Genomic DNA, 20,180 nt, shown 5'->3' on the forward strand with positions numbered 1-20,180 from the left:
ATTATCCCCCTCATCTAACAACAGGTAGAAATAAGCCACTCTTTTTTTTTTTTTTTTTTTTGCTGTACGCGGGCCTCTCACTGTTGTGGCCTCTCCCGTTGCGGAGCACAGGCTCCAGACGCGCAGGCTCAGCGGCCATGGCTCACAGGGCCCAGCCGCTCGGCGGCATGTGGGATCCTCCTGGACCGGGGCGCGAACCCATGTCCCCTGCATCGGCAGGCAGACTCTCAACCACTGAGCCACCAGGGAAGCCCATGTCACTCTTTACTAGTAGAAAATGGTCTAAGTGACCTTCTCTTGTAGCTCTGCCTCAAATTCACAAGCAGTTATAAAGTAGTGGAGAGAAAAGAGCAGCCTCAGACATGATGCATAAAGAGTCCCTTTATTATAAGTAATCAAAAGTAAACAAATACTGTCTTTAAACAAAAGTTAAATATGGCTGCCCAAAATGACTAAAATAATACAATGGCCAATAGTTAAACTCTCTCTTCATATATTATCACTACATGTATATCACCCTCAACCTGATAACTTTTTATAGAGCGTTTCATTTTTCCTAAAAGGACATTACATTAATCACAATTTATTTAAATTATTCTGATATTACATTTATAAGAATCATCTCTTAAATATTTAAATACATTAGAATGCAACTTTGATCATTTGGGGAAATTTCCCATTTCAACTCAATGAAAAATATTCATTATATTTATCCATTATATTTTATTCTTTTTGGAGTAAGTCACCTCCAGATCTCTTGAAATATTTCATCCTTTTCTACGAAAGTGTATGCGACTCAGAAGTTCTCTGAACTTCAGTATTAAGGAGTAGTTATTCATGTTTTCTTTCCATGTTTCATAAATCCTTCTAAATTTGTCATAATAACTTTCTTTTTTCAAGTTGAAATCTGATCCAATTTTTTTTAAATAACTGTCTTTTTTCCATATTTCTCTCCAGGAGCCTTTGAATTTTTCCAAATAAGTTTCTTTTTCAGATTCTTCCTTCCATATTCCTTCTCCTTTTTTTAAGGCTATTAATTCAGCTTTAAGTAAGTTTCTGTGAATTCTCCAATAGATTTTAGAATCATAATTTAGCCCTTTAACGAGAACAGTTTTGCCAAGGCCTCTTCTCAAAATTTCTTCATTCAGACTCACACTAAAATATCTACCCTTGAATAAAAAAATAACACAAGCCAATTATTTAATAAAGTTACTAGCATACCTGTAACACTTTATTTACTTTAAAATCAGTCATTCTGCAACTTGAGTCCTCCAAATAAAAGTCAAAAATATAAATGCAAAAGGGTCCTTAAGAGCTTAAAACAGTTAATGCTAAATCCAAGAATTTCATTACTAGAAGAGACCATTGCTCAAAGACAATTCACTCTTTTATAACATATAGTTCTCCACAGGCTCACTGGTCTCCTACCCAAAAATGTGCAGAAGCAATAAAGCACAAAAAGGATTTTTTGGTTTTATTGTTGTCGTTTGGAGGGGAAATGGAGCACACACCAGATAGGTAAAATGACAGGAGGCCATAGCAAAAGAGAAACCAAAGAAAAGTAACGAAACTAAAAAGTAGACAAATGCAAAATGAAATGAATCATCACTGAACTGTTAATTTAGGTTCAGAAGTCCAGTGTTTGAGGAAGGCACTGGCATGTAAATACATTTTTAAAAGATGTCCCATAAAATAATGAACATAAAAACAGTCCTGGCCCTTGAATCTTCACCCTTCAGGAAATTTCATTCATACCTCACTGCCTAATGAAACCAGATAAATGGGATTTTTTTTTTTCTCGCTAATTTACAGTGTAAAGGAGATCCTGCTTAGCTATTTCCATAGTCCTTGTGGGATTTTAACTTAACAAGGTTAATTTTAACAAAGTATTAGTAATTTTATAGCTTCATTAGACAAGTAATTCACAGTTAAATTTTTTTAATGTGAAAACTAAAAATTTAAAGTAGGAAACATTTTCTAAGACTATATAAAGGAATAAAGTAACCTTTTGTTCCTTTAAATGCAGTAACTTTTGGTACATGATGATAAGCGGCTAAGAAATACAGTTTTAAAGGGATTATCATATTTGTCTCAATGTTTTAAATTTAATGAGCTGAACCAAAATAAAAATAATTAAAATTCAACCTCACACTACAGTAAAATTCAACAGAAGTAAATTACCGAAATTGCATAAAGCATAATTTGGTCACCTTCTAGGAAAGAGTATAAGGTAAAGACAGATAAGGTAAAGTGTGGGCTCAGAAGCCAGGAAGAGCTGGGCTTGAATACCGGTTCTTCTACTTGGTTACCCGGAGTCCCCCCTGTAAATGGGAATAAAATGATTCCATAGGGGGGTTTTGAGGATAAATAATATATACTCCTCAACTGAAAAGAGAAGTTAATATTTTTGTAAGGCCTTTGGGATCTTTTATATACTTTTGTATCATCAACTTAGTCAAGTGTAAGATGCTTCAACCAATCAGTATTGGATAATTCTTATTTTGAAAGAACTGAATGGGATCTGGACATGCAAAAATTAATGGATTTCACTAGGTGTTCTATTAATAATTCACAAAGCTTTAATAATTAAAATAGTTACAATTCTAATCACTTTAATGTGAGGTTATTTTTCTCTTCAGATTATTCTTGTTTGTTACATAATAAGGAACTTTAAAAATAAGAAAAATTACCCTTAATCCTGTTATAATAACATTTCAACTATTTTATTTTTCCATGTTCTTTTTTCAGTAATCGTCCACCAAAAGAAATTTGGAATAAGGCACATCGAAGGACTCAAGACAGTGACAGGGCAACAGTAATGAAGCTCTCAGGCATCCGCAGTTACAGAATGGCTAATGGCCAGTCATAAAGGTAAGGAAACTCTGAGGCAATGTCTTCAGATGACTGACTACTGATCATCAATAGTATTTAAATAGGCTCAATTTAAATATGCCCAGTAGTATTAAATATGCTCAATGTTTTTAGAGTTCAAAGACTTATATGTTAAGGCATACCTATCTACAAAGTATTGGACCAGAATGAGCAATATTTACCTTCAGAAAACACCCTTGCTCTTTGCAATTTTCAGTTGACAAGTCACACTCAACAAGTGGTTTATAATGACAAGTGTGATATAATGTCCATAAATAAATGTATAAGATACTCCTTAAACTGGCAATGTCCAGAGTCAATAATAATTCGAAGATTTTTAACTTTTTTTTAAATTTTCTATTTTTTCTATAATAAACATAATTTTCTATAATAAACAAATTTTATAGCAAAATTTATATATGAAACATCTAGTTCTCTATACATAATCACTGTGAGTCGTACTTTAAAAAGACAAAAACATTCAGTCTCATTATATATTCAAGGCTCTGATTAATGACGAGTTTATGTATTAAATAATAAGAATAAAATATTGCTAGTTATTTCTTCACACTACTTACCTTATTCACTAAAAGGTAGCAAAAGAGTGCTGAATTCTCCTTTCCAAGAAGTTGGAACCATACTACTTGGGAAGGTTTTAGCTCTTTTTGTAACCACACCTTCCCAGTTTCAGTGAGTTCTACTCCAGCCAACTTAACCAGCAAAGCACCACACGGCTCTTCTAAAAGGGTTAGGTAGAAGAGAGTTTTAGCTTTAATACCACATTGCAAAAGCAAATTCCAAAGTCATATGGGCTCCAAAAACCAACTGGATATATTATGTTTATTTATAAATACCCAGACCATCTAGATATAGATCCATTCATTTCTATAGTCAACCTGTCTTTTAAAACAATACAAGTATGTAACAGATGGAAATTTCAAAAACTCATTTCAGTAAGATCCAGAACAGGATGTGGGGTTTAACCAATTTACCTTTTTTAAAAAAATCTGCCAGATTTGGGCTTCCCTGGTGGCGCAGTGGTTGGGAGTCTGCCTGCCGACGCAGGGGACAGGGGTTCGTGCCCCGGTCTGGGAAGATCCCACGTGCCGCGGAGCGGCTGGGCCCGTGGGACGTGGCCGCTGGGCCTGCGCGTCTGGAGCCTGTGCTCCGCGGCGGGAGAGGCCACAGCAGTGAGAGACCCGCGTACCGCAAAAAAAAAAAAAAAATCTGCCAGATTTATTTCTCTGCACACATACACGTAATGCTACAAGATATGTCGTTCAATAATATAAGCTCCTACGACCAATAGGACTGTATAAACTGCGTTTTCACTTAATGTACTGAGGATATTTTCCCATCTCAATAAATATTGATTAATATCAACATTATTTTTTTTAATATACATTTTACAAAACTGACTTCCAGACAGGATTTTATCAATTTATTACCCAAGTAACATAGTGATAAGAAAGTCTGGGCAAACTCTTGATAAAATTTTAACCAATTAAACTTTAATAACAGGATTTTATTGCAGAAAAAGTTTATAACTTTCCATAAAGGATAATGGCTGACAAAAAAAATCTTAATGACTTTTTTTGAAAGAAATTATACATTTAACATATGTTAAACTCTTATACAAGTAGCTGAAAGTATAAAGTTAAGTTCATTTAATTACTAGGGAAAAAGTAATACTTGAGTTCAGGAAGATATCCTAGAAGCTTGCCACAATATTATTTGATGATAGAAAAACATTTTCTTTAGGGCATGGGTTCTTGAAACCTGTCCTAGAGTTTCAGTTAGATAAGTATCAAAAGGTGTAAGTAGGATTATGTCCTTAGAAAAATCTGTGACACAGTAAATACACAAATTAGATTAAGGCAGAACATATAATAAGGACTAGATGAATTTAAATCATTGGTACGTAATGAGTTAAGGGAAGCTTGAAGATTCTGCGGTCTCTCTTCAATCCTTTAATGCTGCCATCAACACCAGCTGTCTTCCAATAAAACATCCTCTAGTCTTTAAGACCAAAATTTTGGGGACCAAAAACATGAATCTAAGGCAACACTATCAACCTGAAGTATTAATGTCCTAATTCTTCACTTCACAAAAGGTCATTGGGATTCCTTTAAAATTAGCAATTCCCCATTAAGCATTTAAAATATGATGCGGCCAATAAAAATTTAAAAATAAATCTTCCAAGAACTAATCTACTGAATAAGGTTAGTTATATACATCATATATTTTTGCCCAAACAGTTGAGATTTTTTTGAAAAAGGAGATGCAACTTTTAATGCTTATGATGTCTAATTTTAGCTTTATGTGAATCCCTCTATCTTACCAGCTCTTCAACAAATCTTTTATGCACATATTTTAAAAAAGCCTAATTCATACTGTATTGGATGACACAGATGATGCCAAAGGTTATAAGGGGACAGCAACATGGGCTCCAGTGGAAGAGCCCAAGAGCAGGACTTGGGTTTTGCAGAATGAACAGAGAGGCAGGAGGAGGAAGAGGAAGTGAGTATGTCAAGTAAGGGAAAGACCATGGGAACCTGGAAAAAACGGCAGACGTAAGATGAATATGGAAGCAAATCACCACTAAGGAGTTTGCTATATTTCTGTTCCATCAGATGGGTCGGAAACTTCATAACTAAATATTCTTAAGGTTTTTATAAAGGTAGTACATGATAGAAAAATAACTGATTTATACCCTCAATTTAGAAAACATTATAAGTGAATTCATGACAATGGACAATTTCACGAGACAGGAGTATCACATACGTCAAAAAGATTATTTTTTACCATCCCCGGATAGAAGCAGCTTTGAGTAATATCCTCATTAGACTGCAGGTTTTGTGACTACTGTAGGATCACATCCATTGTTTGCCACTATATACTGAGACTGTGACAAAACAGCAGGCATTCAGTAAACATGTATTGAAGAAATGAAGTGTCCTAAGAGTTCCGCTTCATAAAAATTTTCAGCTCTGTGTGTGTTTGCCTCCTCATCATACACACCAAAGATAAGAGCATGGAAGGAAGGGATATTACAGAATAGTCATGAGGAAGGAGTCTTGGAAATATTATAATTCTCTTCTTTGATGGTGGTGGAAACCATAAGCCAAAACTAGAAATAGAACACAAGCTCTCCATGCCAATACACATTCTACTACACCACACAGACTCTACTCTGATGTAGTTTTCTGAGCTAAATCTTTTTGGTTAGAATGGCCTTAACTTGGGGAGCCTGAATCCTAGCCTTCCTTACAGTAAAATCAAAAGCCCATCCCTGGGACTTCCCTGGTGGCGCCGTGGTTAAGAATCCTCCTGCCAATGCAGGGGACACGGGTTCGATCCCTGGCCCAGGAAGATCCCACATGCCGCAGAGCAACTAAGCCCATGCACCACAACTACTGAGCCTACGCACCACAACTACTGAAGCCCGCACTCCCCAGAGCCCACGTGCTGCAACTATTGAGCCCATGCACCACAGCTACTGAAGCCCACATGCTCTAGGGCCAACGTGCCACAACTTCTGAGCCCATGTGCTGCAACTACTGAAGCCTGCGCACCTCGAGCCTGTGCTCCGCAACAAGAGAAGCCACCGCAATGAGAAGCCCGCGTACCGCAACGAAGAGTAGCCCCTGTGTGCAGCAACAAAGACCAACGCAGCCAAAAAAATAAATTAATTAAAAAAATTAAAAAAAATAAAAGTCCATCTCTATCTTACAGGCCAGGTAGTAAAAATAGTGAAAGGAACATAAGGAGCTTTCAATTAACAGCTATTTTTAAATGAAAAAGATTATGCTGTAACATCTTATTATATCAGTCAAAATAGTGCTTGGAAAGCAACCTTCTAGTTCTACAACCATTTTATAAGTAAACAGGTTTAACAAATGAAAATGCAAAATGATCTCTTTAACATCAACAATTTATGTCAGTTACAAAAAGTATTAACACTACCGTTACATTTGTACTGGTTATCATCTGTTGGGACGAATAAGACATGTCTGTTTCTTTAACTTTTGCATCTGTATACATAAAGTTGTGGACTGGGTAGCAGAAAATCTGTTTTCTACCTTTGATTTCATCAACTGTTAGGTAGATGGCTTCATACATGGCCTTTAACTTCTATAGAAAATATTTAAATAAGTGGGGGAGAAAAGTAAGTTTCCTTTCAGCTCTAAAATTTTGATTGTTTGTACCAACTTGATAAACATTTTTATTTGATGTGAAACCCATTAATAACAATATGTGTATATGGCAATTAGAGTGCTGTGGCATTGCTCGACTTCTGGGGCAGATTCCCACTGAATACCATCCCTGAAGTTGTGCGATGTACAGCCTGGACAATCACAAGTGATGACCTTGCTGTCTAAGCACTAAAGAATCATCACTATTTCAGACAGGAGAGATTTAAATTATTGTAGCATTATTACAACAACTGAGAAGGTAGAGGACTTATGAAGTATAAACCATGCTTAGAGCTGAAATGGCCATTAAATGGCCATTAAATGGCCAAATAAACATCTCAGGTATCTTTCTTTAGGGAAAAATACTGTTTGATTTGTTAAAGAAGTCAATCATTTCAGGTATGTCTGGGGAAAAAAAATTAATCTTATTCCTTTGCAGCCCTATCTAATTGAACAGAGTGATATTCATTCATCTGAGGCTAAAGAAATAAGAATCCCTTTCTTCAAAACAGTAAAATAATATTAAGAAGATCTTTAAATATAACTCAGTTAATTCATTTGACAAATTTTGCCAAGTCTCTGCTGGCTAACAATTATTTTTCTAGGGACTGTGAATAATGAGATAGATAAGAAAAGTTCCCTGCCCACCAGGGGCTCACAGTTTAATAGAAGAATATAAACCTAGATATATAATTACAGGAAAATGTGTTTCAGTACTTTAATTGCAGTGTGTATAAATTGCTTGGGGGACAGGAAAGAAAGAGGCTAATTCTGCTTGGGAGTTAAGGAGAGCTTCACAGAAGAGCTGACATTTGAGCTAGATCCTAAAGAATCCACAGGAGCCAAGTCACTCTGGGCAAAGAACTATGCCCAGGGCATGAGAACACATGGAAGCAGCAGGCATGTCTGTGTGGCTGGGGGCTTTGCCATGAAGCAGGGAGAAATGGGAATTGCAGCAGCAAAGCTATGGACTCTGCCCAGCTCTCCAGCCTCCTTTGGTGTCTCTTGTCCCCTTCTTCCCTATGCCCTGGCCAGACGAGCCTTCACGTGCTTACCAAAAGAGCCAACTCAACCCCACACATATTCTTCCTAGCCAGCCCCCTCCCATTCTTCGGGTATCTGATTAAATAGCAACTCCTCAGTGAGGCCTTCTCTGACTACTATATATGTAGGTTCGCCCTTCATACAACCTCCTATAATTCTCATCCTATACCCTGACCCTCTTCTTCAGCGCTCTCAGGACAATTTTTCATTTGTCTGTTGCCCATCTTCCACCTGTACTATAAGCTCCAAGGGGTAGAGTGGTCTTGTTTATTTCACTCCCCACGTACGGCTAGCATAGGACCTAGAACATAACATGTGCTCAATATTTGTGGAATAAATGCTTGAATGCCTGAATGAACCACTGAGTGGTTGAATGAGAAAAGGAGGGAAGGAAGAAAAGAAATCTAGAGCCAAATTAAATAGTTCTTGTATGTAAGTCAAGAATTTGGACTTTCCCTCATAGACAATGGAAAGTTACTAAAAATTAAAATGACTTTTTTTTGCTATTTTTAAAATAACTTCTAATAAAGGAACATTAAAATAGTTATTTAGTGTTATTATTTTTGCACCTTACTTACTTCTCCATGAAGATATAATAGGTAAAGTAATGGGAATATGTTCAATCTCTAAACCATTCTCGGTTATTCGGCGTAGTCGTCCTCGTAGTTTAACATTCCTTCTTATAAATTCTACTGGAATATCTGAAGGACTTGTGAATTTTGATGTCTGTTGATTTACAAGGAGAAAAATATAACATTTTACTACCATTTTCATATTAAAATTAAGCATGTCAAATTCTCTAAACATTTTAAAGAAGATATAACCACTGGAAATTTTTAATTTGGTTCTTAATTTTATATTAAAATTTTAATAAGATTTAACACAAAGTGTTTATGGGAACATTATTTAGAAATATTTAGTCATTATTTTACTATTTCAAGCTACTCTATAGAGAACATTAAACAGACTCCTAATTTCTAAAAGCCTACATCCTCGAAATATGACACAATCCATCAAAAAGCAGTGAGTCTAAACATGGTACCACACAAATCTGGCTAAAGAGTCACTATCCTACACTATAGATGTACCATCTATTCATGCAGGTACTGCTGGGAGAACCTAACCAAAACTGAGGCAAGTTAAATTTGACTACTAATCAACAAGGTTTTTTCCCTTGTTTTTTATCTCATAGGAGAAAAAGGCCCCTCCCAAAAGGCCAACATTAGGAATTTATTTAAATACCTAACACCTTGGAGTTAGTCAACATTTTATACCTGTGTCTTCCATATTAACAGTACTATAGAGATAACCTTAACTCATAATCATGGCTGGGTGAGAACCTCATACAGGCAGAAGGATAGTAAGATAGATACTATCTTACTTCCTAAGATAGTGAAGTTGGTCTAAACATTAAAAAAAATTTTTTTCAAACAAGAAAAATATTGTAGCAGACAAATCCAGAATGTGGAACGTTAAAAATGGGATAAATGACTTGGTTACTCTAACAAATCAATGGCGTAAAGGGGAAAAAATGGGGGTGGGGTTCTAGACTGTTATAAAATAAATGAGTCATAAGAGATATAACAAACAAACGCAATATATGGACCATTTGAATCCTGATTCGAACAGATCATCTATTGAAAAAAGACACCACTGAGACAATCAAGGAACTCTTAATATGGTCTAGGTATTAGATGATGCTAAGGGGTTATTAATTATCTTAGATGTGATAACGTTCTAGGACAGACGGACACTGTGAGTCTCCTGATGCGGCACAACAGGAAGCAGTATACACCGTCACCTTCTTGTTCACACTAAATCTACCAAGGAAACACAAATCTAGACTGTGGGACATTCTCTAAGACAAGTGGCTTGGGCTCTTCAAAAATGGCAGTGTCATGACAGACAAAAATTAAACATAAAGTGGGATAAAAGTCTAGATTAAAGGAGACTAAAGAGACATGACAACTAAATACAGTGTGTGATCCTGGGCTGAACCTTAGACTGGGGAAAAAACAGCTACAAAGGATATTTTCAGAAGATAAATATGAATATGAACTGGATTTTAGATATTACTGCAAAAATATTAAATTTATTAGCTGTGATATTAATGTGACTATGTAGGAAAATATCCCTGCTCTTAGGAAGTACACTATGAAGTCCTTATGGGACAAGTTCCATCATGTCTGCAACTTGCTTTCAAATGGTTTCACTGAGGGAGAGAGAGAAAGCACAACCATGGCAAAAATGTTAACAACTGGTGAATCTAGATAAAAAGGAGGTGACTGCTTTTTCTGGGGAAAACACTGTGAGGAAAAAGATTCTGAAGGTATGCATTGTCAGCATTCATTCAAGAATGTGGAATATGCAGAACATAAACAAAAGGGAAGAGAAATCCTAAATCAAACACACATGAAAAGTTTGAGTGAGTCACCTGACAGAAGTTGTCTATGAAAAGTTTATGGGAAAGACACAGAAATATGGGCTAAACATCCACATAGATGGCTCCCAATATGGTTCTGTGACATCCCTAGGGTAGCACTGATGAGTTAATGTCAATGGGAGGGGAACTCTAGGAGTAAGCCACAGGGCTCTGACCTGGATCCTCTCCTGTTTAATACACTCACCAGTGACTTGAATGAGAGCGTAAGGATCGAACATCAGCAGGTCTGATGCTTGGAAGGGCATGAATACTAAGTCGGAGTTAGTATTTTAAAAGATCCTGACAGGGCTTCCCTGGTGGCGCAGTGGTTGAGAGTCCGCCTGCCGATGCAGGGGACATGGGTTTGTGCCCTGGTCCGGGAAGATCCCACATGCCGCTGAGCGGCTGGGCCCGTGAGCCATGGCCGCTGAGCCTGCGCATCTGGAGCCTGTGCTCTGCAACAGGAGAGGCCACAACAGTGAGAGGCCCGCGTAACCCAAAAAAAAAAAAAAAAAAAAAAAAAAAGATCCTGACAATTAGAATGAATGGCTACAACATAAAAGTCTGCCCCTGTATCCTCCCAAACTAAAGGATAGAAGAGAATAAAGCAGCATATATGGAAAAGATTTACAGGTTTTAGTTAATTGTGAACTCAAGATGAGTGAAAATGTGACAAGGCTGCCAAAAACAAAAAGTGCAAACTCCCTCTCCTCTTTGCCCAGCCCCCCCACAACTCCCCTCTGCAAAGTTCCACCCAAAGCAACATTATTAGAAGCAGGATCCAGAACAAGAGAGGTGAGGGAGCGAATACTCTAAATCAGGCTCTAAGTGGAATCTATCTGGCTGTTCTGGGTGTCATATTTCATAAAAGACTTCATCGAACTGGAACAAAGCCAGAAGAGGAGAAAAAAGATGGGAAAGAGCCTGGAAACTACATCACCTGAGAAAACCAAGAGTATTTTGCCCAAGGAAGCAAGACTTAGAAGGAGTAGAGAGGGACATTAAAGATGTCTTCAACTACTACAGGTCCATCCTTTAAATTCTGAGGTGTTTTCATTAAAGGATACACATAAAAGGGCAAAAGTGTGCCCTGATGTTTGGAGTTTTGGAAGTTATTAAGGAGCTAGGGGAGGAAATGGAAAAACGTAGAACCCAATGTTCTACTTTCACGAAGCTCACAGTCTATGTGAAGAACCTCTAAAGGCAGATCCCACTGCATCTACCTCATGATGGGAGGAATCCAATAATCCCTCAACAGCCAAAAGTTCAGTGCAGCATTTCTGTGACACAGAACGCATCATCTGGAAGAGGAAAAGACAATATGCATAAAACCAGAATACAACTATAGAGCAACACATGAATAGGTTTAATATAAAGTGTAAGTGCTAAAGGGTCAAAATGGAAAGGATAGGAACACCTGAGGAAGACATCTTTCAACAAAAAAATCCTGAGTTTGTGATAAACACAGCCTGCTCTCCGGAGCAGGCAGAAAGATGATCCCACTAACAAGGGTGCTATGCCCAAGCTTCAGAGGGTGAAGGGCAGTCCTAAAGGCAAACAGACAAAAGCTGGAAGCATCGCAGTGAAGAGAAAATAATAAGGGTTTTAAATTCAGGAAGATGTCATATGAAATCCAGTTCTGCCATGTACTAGCCGGATGATCTTGTCAGAGTTATTTCTCTGACCATCCATCTCCTCATCTATAAAAGTTAGGCATAAGAATACCTCTATCACAGAATTATTTTACCTATTAAATGAAATTATATATATAAAGGGCTCAGCACAGTACCAAACTTAATAATCTTTTTTATTTTTTAAATACGAAATTTGGAATTGTCAATCTGTAACTGAAAGAATATGAGAAACTGATAAACTCTCAAAGGGAAGAAGAAGGAGAGAAAACCAGCAACCCAAAGAGAAAGCTGGAGAGGAATTATCAAGGCTCCTTGTGGCAAGATATCAATGCAACATCCATTCCCAAACCCATTCTCCCTTGCCAACATGCTCTGTATGGGGTGGAAAAGCCAAACGGCCACTTGCCCAGCCTACTTTCCCCAGCTAAAGGTGGCCATGTGATAAAAGGATGTGAGCAAAGGTCTACAGAGGGCTTCCAGGAACATTTTTGCTTTTTGCACAAAAGGAAAAGATGCGGCTTGCACCTTCCTTCCTTTTTCCTCTCCTCCTGCCTTGAGCAGCCTGCTATAGCAGCCATCTGTGCCATGAGGAAAGGCAAGGAAAATCAGACAGACCTAAATTCTATGTTACTGAGTCGGGGAAGCAATGCTAGCAGCCTCTAACCTCCAAACTTCTTGTGACATGAGAAAAATCAGCTTTTTAATTGGTTAAGCCACTGTTGATTGGGGTTTCTCTTATTTCTAGCTAAACATCTCCAACTGTTCTATAACAGAGTTTTTTATCTCCTAATGTTCCAATGTTCTTTTTCTCTTCCTTAGTCTGCTCTTCTCATCGCTATTATCAAAAACCATAAAATCTAAGAAAAAGACACCAAACTTAAGTCTAAAATAAATAACGTCATAACTATATATATATATATATATATATCATTGAATAACTTGCATAAGTCAATGACGTACCTAACATAAGCAGGATTAGGACATGAAAGTCAATGAGAAAAAAAAAAAAGAATTAAAGTCAGTGAGAATAAAAGTGAACATAATAAACAGTAACACACTCTGCTTTTTTTTTTTTTTGCGGTACGCGGGCCTCACTGTTGTGGCCTCTCTCGTTGCGAAGCACAGGCTCCGGACGCGCAGGCCCAGCGGCCACGTCCCATGGGCCCAGCCGCTCCGCGGCATGTGGGATCTTCCCGGACCAGGGCACAAACCCATGTCCCCTGCACCGGCAGGCGGACTCTCAACCACTGCGCCACCAGGGAAGTCCGTCACACGCTACTTTTAATATTACCAAAGTGAAGTACTGAACTATATACTAAAAATAACGAAAAACTTACAATGATCTCTAATTGATTCATGTGTTTTTTTAAGGGCTAATAAGAGAAATGATCCCTCAGCACTATTTTCCCCTTAACTCTTAATCAGATAATTTAATATTTTGGCAATTTTGGAAACTTCAAAATACAGATATGTCATGGAATGTAGAGATATAAGAAAATGAAAAAAGTAGAACGAAAAGAACTAAAGTTTCAAAAGCTCCATTCTAGAAGAATATACATAGGCTAAAAATGAATGACTTACAAAATCATGGAGGTGTTATAAGAAAGAGCCTATTAAATATAAGGTTAAAAATGAGCTCAGGCCCCCCCACCCCAAAAAAGACAGCCCCTTCAATAAATGGTGCTGGGAAAACCGGACAGCTACATGTCAAAGAGTGAAACTGGACTACACTCCATGCACAAAAATAAATTCAAAATGGATTAAAGACTTAAACGTAAGGCCTGAAACCATAAACCTTCTAGAATAAAACACAGGCAGTATGCTCTTTGCCATCAGTCTTATTAGTACTTTTTTGGATATGCCTCCTCAGGCAAAGGAAACAAAAGTGAAAATAAACAAATCGGACATCAAACTAAAAAGCTTTTGCACAGTGAAGGAAACTGTCAACAAAACAAATAGGCAGCTTACTGAATTCGAGAAGATATTTACAAGTGATATATCCAATAAGAGCTTAATTTCCAAAATATACACAGAAGTTATACAATTCAGCATCAAAAAAACAAACAACCCAATTAAAATATGGGCAGAAGACCTAAAGATATATTTTTCCAAAGAAGGTATACAGATGGTCAACAGGCACACGAAAAGATGCTCTACATCACTAATCATCAGGGAAATGCAAATCAAAACCACAATGAGATATCACCTCACACTTGTCCGAATGGCTATTATCATAAAGACAACAAATAACAAGTGTTGGTGAGGATGTGGAGAAAAGGGAACCCTTGTGAACTGTTGGTGGGAATATAAATTGGTTTTGCCACTATGCAGAACAGTATGGAGGTTCCTCAAAAAATTAAAAATACAACTACCATATAATTGAGCAATTCCACTCCTGGGTATTTGTCCAAAGAAAACAAAAACACTGATTTGAAAAGATATATGTACTCACATGTTCACTGCAGCATCATTTACAGTGGCCAAGATATGGAAGCAACCTAAATGCCTATCGATAGATGAATGGATAAAGAAGATGTGGTATGTATATATACAATGGAATATTACTCAGCCATAAAAAGAATGGAATCTTGCCACTTGCAACAACATGGATGGATCTAGAGGGTATTATGCTAAATGAATAAGTCAGACAGAGAAAGACAAATACTGTATGATTTCACTTATACGTGGACTCTGAAACATAAATGAACAAATGCAACAAAACAGAAACACAGTCATACATACAGAGAACAAACAGGTGGTTGCCAGAGGGGAAGGGAGTGAGGGAAGGAAAGAAATAGGTAAGGGAGATAGGACTAGGAGATAAACTTCTAGTTACAAAATAAATGAGTCACAGGTATGACGTGTACAGCATGGGGAATTTAGTCAGTAATTATGCAATATCTTTGTATGGTGACATGGTAACTAGACTCGTGGTGATCATTTTGAAATGTATTGAAATATCAAATCACTACATTGTGTAACAGGAAGTAACCCAGTGTTGTAGGTCAATTTTACTTCAAAAACAAACTCATAGAAAAAGATCAGATTTGTGGTTAGGAGAGGTGGGTAACTTGGAAGGTACAAACTTCTAGTTATAAGATAAACAAATACTAGGGATGTAATGTTCAACATGATTAATATAATGAACACTGCTGTAAGTTATCTATGAAAGTGGTTGAGAGGAAATTCTAAGACTTCTCACCACAAGGAAAAAAAATTTTTTTCTATTTATTTAATTTTATATCTATATGAGATGATGGATGTTCACTAAATTTACTGTGGTGATCATTTCATGAGGTATGTAAGTCAAATCATTATGCTGTACATCTTAAACTTATACTTTCACTGTATGTCAATTACCTCTCAGTTTAAAAAGATGAGTGCAAGGCACTAAAACAAAAAGAAGGGAAAAGAGACAGAAGTTTTGAAATTGGTGTCTGGGTGAAAAGGCAACAGTTGGAAAAGATATAGTATGATAAAGTAATGGGGTGTAGTCAATGATAATACAAAACAATATAGAGATAAGTGTAGGAAATAAATATATATAGAAGCAATATATCCATCACAGTTGGATGACACATGACACTGACACTGAACATGACACTGAAATTACATCCTATGATAACAATGAAGTGTATTAAAAAAATACTTGTAAATCTTGAATTATCAAATGGATTTCCACAATGTCTATTACTAATACATTATTGAAAGGGCAAAAAAATACACTAAATGAAAGCATAAATTATTTAGTTCTAAGGGACATAATTCAACGGCGATTTAAATTTAATACCACCATAGGAAACACTTTTGACTGTTTTCAACATCTGAAATGCAAATTTAGTGGTTACACCATTCTAGCAAATTAAATCCTTTTCAGATTCCTTTTTAAGCAGGAAGAAAAATGATTATGGAAATACAGGCTGTGCAATTACTTTCCATAAAATCCTGTGGATGTGTTACTTTTAAACCAACATCTTAAAATATGTTCATTGTTCTAAAATACTATTTAAAAGCTTCTAATATGAATAACAAAATGATACACTGCTTGAGATATCATCTTTCTCGTTTGAAGTGAGAAAAATTAACTGTCTGGTGCTTATCATAATGTCTTCTTCATTTTTTTAACTTACCAGTCGAACACTTCTTAGAAGTAACATTACTCCAGCTATGGCCATTACGGTGCTGATGTTCTGCAAAAAGAGATTTAATGATTAATCCTAATTATTATTCACAATAGTGAAAGTACTAATTAGAAGGCAGAAAAAAAAATCCTCTCTGTACCTAACTGCCCAAATAAGGCATATCCTTCAACTAAAGGTCCACTTCTTCCAAAAAAACTAACTGCCCACCCGCCCATTAATCTTCCCCTTTTTCTCCAACCAAACTGGCACACACAGTAATTATATACATAACATGGTACTGCTCTCTATTGATTGTATTGCTTTAACCATGAGTTCCCTGAATGCATGAATTAGTCTAATACTTACTTCTTCTGCAAGACCCACAGGAACTCCATAACCCTGAGTCTGCAGGCAGAATTTAAGTATCTGGTAGAAAACTTTATCACCAAAACCTTAAAATATAGCACTTGGGAAATACATGTTGCAAACAGTTGGGAAAAACTTAGCGATACCTTTGAAGTGCTTCGTTTAAACTGAAACAGACCTAAAGGAGTTTAATTAATTTAATAAGGATACTGTAATTCCCTCAACAGTGGTAATCTAACATGCTTTCCTTCAATAAATACAACTAAGCATATAAGAGATGAAGTTGAAAATATACACAAGGGTACATTCTGTGATTGGATTATTTGGAATGAACTATCCATGTGCTTGCTAACTTAACACTGTTTCCTCCCCAATACTGATGAGGTTATTTTTTAATTTGTAATAACCAATGCATCTCTTCCTGCTTAACTGGAAGAGCCAAGGTCTTGTCAATTAACATATATGTGTGTGCATATTCACATATATATATTGCATTAATGCTACAAATATTTATCTAGCACTTACTAAGTGGTATTTACTACTCTAAGGACTGAGCTGCACTGGTGAGTGAAAACAGACATGGTCCTGGCTCTTGTGCTGCTTGGCTGCAAAGTATTTGCAAAGCTGATGATCCTACTCAATTTCCCAGCAGAATTCAACAAAGTTAATCACTCCATCTGAACACATACTCTTCACTTGGCTTCCAGGACACCTGGTTTTCCTGATTTTCCTCCTCCTCCCTGTCTGTTCCTTCCTAGTCTTTGCTGACATCCTTTTCAGGCCCCAAATTCTAATGTTAGAGAGGCCCCCAGGTCTCAGTTCTAGGGCTTCTTCAGGAGCTTTTCTGACTGGCTCCAAGACGTCATCCAAGCTTTAAATACTACTCAAGGTTTATGCAGCCCATTCCCAAAGTTATATGCCCAGTTCTGATTTCCCTTCAATACATGACTCCTGTCTCCAGTTGCCTAGAACATCTACAGCTACGTTTAGAAGTCTAATGATCATCTTCAAGTTCACTCATCTCCATCTAGAGGTCTCATAGGCATCCTCAAGTTCACACGTGCAAAAAGCTCCCTAGATTTCCCTAACAATTCATTTATCCCAACTCCTCTATATCAGCAATTTCCAACACCATTCACGAAGCAGGCAGCCCCCTTTATTCCTCTCTTTGTTAGAAAGAAAGGAATCACCACAATCCTCTCTTGCCTAGTCGCCGAAAGTGCAGCCTCCCTCCCCCCCGCCCCCGCCCTTTGTTGGAACTCCAATGGCCTCTCACTGCATTAAAGAAATGAACTCCTCCATTCTCCCCAGGCCTATGGAGTTACATGCCCTGCTTTGGTGTCTGCCCGGCCCTTCCCAACCGCCCCCGCGGCCCCGCACACGCTGCCCTGACCGGGCGGCCCCCGAGCTGCTCCCCCGCGGCCTTCCATGCCTCCCCGGCCCGGCGGGTCCGCTGCCCGGGCCTCCCCAGGACGCGTCTCCCTCAGGCCCGCGCCCACCACCTGCCCGGCCGGCGGGTCTGCGGTACCCGGACGAGACGCAGGTGGTCGTCTGCCCATTGCGAGATCCACGCCACCACATTGGGCGCCGCTCGGTCCCGGTCCGGCGGCGGGGTGCCGGTGGCCGCGGGCCTCCCCGCCATGTTCCCAGCCTCCCGCGAGCCCGCGCCGCCTCTTTGACCGGGCGACAGGGGGCGCCGCTCTCCGCGAGAGGGCGAACGTGTTCGCGTTCCTCCGGCTGGAGGGGAAGCCGTCCAAGCGGACCGCCGGGTCCCCTTCTCCGCAGCCTAGGAGTGGCCAGGGGCAGGCCTCCCAACCCATAATGAGATATCTTCACAGTGACCCCAGCATTTATGCAGGGTTTTCCCACAGCGCAGGAGCTCTCTGTGATACGGGGACAGGAGCTGCAGAATTCCTGGCCATGCTGATGGGAGATGATCACTTTCAACTCGCTTAACTCACATCTGTGGGTAGCATGTGCCACACAAGAAAGAAAACTGAAGTAGATCATTCCTTACACCTGCTACCAAATATAACAAGATGCGTATTTCTTATAGTTGAATTGTTGCTTCCTAAGCCAAATATGCTCTAAATCTTTGAACTGTTAATTGATTAAATGTAGGGAGCTGACATATTCCAAAAATCAATACATGGATATTAACTTATTGCGGTAATCATTTTGCAATATATGCTTATATCAAATCATTATGGTGTACACCTAAAACTAGGAAGTGTTATGTCAATTATATATCAATAAAAAATCAATACAGTTAGTGTATTTTAAAACAAACAAAAATAAGTCACAGTACAGTGCAAATTATATAATATTTATGTAAAAAAAATTGTGTGTCTGAACCATGAAAAGCTGTGCAAGAAACCTGTAACAGGGATTACCCCTGGGAGGAAGGATTTGGGGGTAGGAATGGGAGGGAGGTTTCACTATCTGCCGGCTCTAACAGAACATTTTGCAAAGACAGAAATGTTCTGTATCTGCACTGTCCAGTTTCATAGGTAATAGCCACATGTGGCTATTGTGTGCTTGAGATGTAGCTAGTGCAACTAAGGAATTGAATTTTTAATTTTATTAATTTTGATTAATTTACATCATCACAACTGGCTAGTGGCTACCATATTGGACAGTTTTGTTTTACCGTATGCATATATTCCCTTTAAAAGTCAAAATAGAGTATGCTGTATTCCTAATAACACATATTATAAGGATTGCTTCAAGGAATGTATTGTCTGAGTACTATAGTCAATGCAAAGTAAATACAATAGCTAACACTTAGATCTTGCTTACTATGTGCCAGGCGCTGTCCTAAATACTTTTCATATATTAACACCTTTGATCCTCATAGCAACTTCATGAAGTAGACACTATTATTAATCTCAGTTTTAAAGAGGAAGTATTTACAGAGTGATTAAGCCAGTAGCCAAGGTCACCCAGCCAAAAAGTGGTGAGCTGGGACGTAGTGCTGGGATTCAACTCAGACAATTGGCTCAGTCTGTGCACTTAACAACAAGGACTCCCACAAAGGCAATCAGCTAAATCACATAAATCCTTATAAATTTCCAGTGATGGTACAACCCAAATGATATTGGGGAAAATCCAAAAAAAGATACACTACAACCAAAATCTTTAATCACTATTTCAAGTAAAAACAAAAGTTCTGTATATTAATAGATTTTGAATAGCTTTAGTTAATAAATGAAAAAATAAGATTATGGGCAATTATGTGCCTAATTCTGCTTCCTTTGCTTTTCCAATGTCCTGTATCTCTTAACTCCTTTCTGCTCCCACTCTCACTGTCCTAGTTGAAGATAACTAGTCTGTTCTCCCTACTTTCCATCCAGTCTTTTTTTCTGTACCCCAGATATAAGCCACCTGGGTGTCTCTAAGACTTCTCAAAAGGTCCTTCTCAATAATATTTCAGCATCATCCCACTAGCCATTGATGTGAGAAGTATAGTGCCTGCCCCAGGATTTCTGCAGATTAACCAGCAATTTAACATTCTCCTGGGGTAGCT

General features: G+C 38.0%; 1 protein-coding gene across 5 annotated transcripts; it reads right to left on the minus strand.

Moving 5' to 3' along the window:
- Window positions 1-363: 363 nt before the first annotated feature.
- On the minus strand, window positions 364-18,339 carry C4H3orf33 (chromosome 4 C3orf33 homolog). 5 transcript variants are annotated; one of them, XM_073803820.1, is made up of 7 exons: window positions 18,183-18,198; window positions 16,298-16,357; window positions 14,620-14,673; window positions 11,757-11,834; window positions 8,690-8,837; window positions 3,450-3,610; window positions 364-1,169 (listed from the first exon to the last, which is right to left on the minus strand). In XM_073803820.1, exons 4-7 carry the CDS (start codon window positions 11,832-11,834, stop codon window positions 768-770), a joined length of 789 nt encoding a protein of 262 aa, XP_073659921.1. In that variant the 5' UTR covers window positions 14,620-14,673; window positions 16,298-16,357; window positions 18,183-18,198; the 3' UTR covers window positions 364-767. The 5 variants fall into 5 exon arrangements, with proteins under 5 accessions (XP_073659921.1, XP_019801865.1, XP_019801863.1 ...); XM_019946306.3 differs by lacking the exon at window positions 14,620-14,673 and having other exon boundaries at window positions 18,183-18,339; XM_019946304.3 differs by lacking the exon at window positions 14,620-14,673 and having other exon boundaries at window positions 18,157-18,313.
- Between the last annotated feature and the right edge of the window lie 1,841 nt (window positions 18,340-20,180).

Source organism: Tursiops truncatus, chromosome 4 (assembly GCF_011762595.2).
Source record: "Tursiops truncatus isolate mTurTru1 chromosome 4, mTurTru1.mat.Y, whole genome shotgun sequence".
NCBI classification, from domain to species: domain Eukaryota; kingdom Metazoa; phylum Chordata; class Mammalia; order Artiodactyla; family Delphinidae; genus Tursiops; species Tursiops truncatus.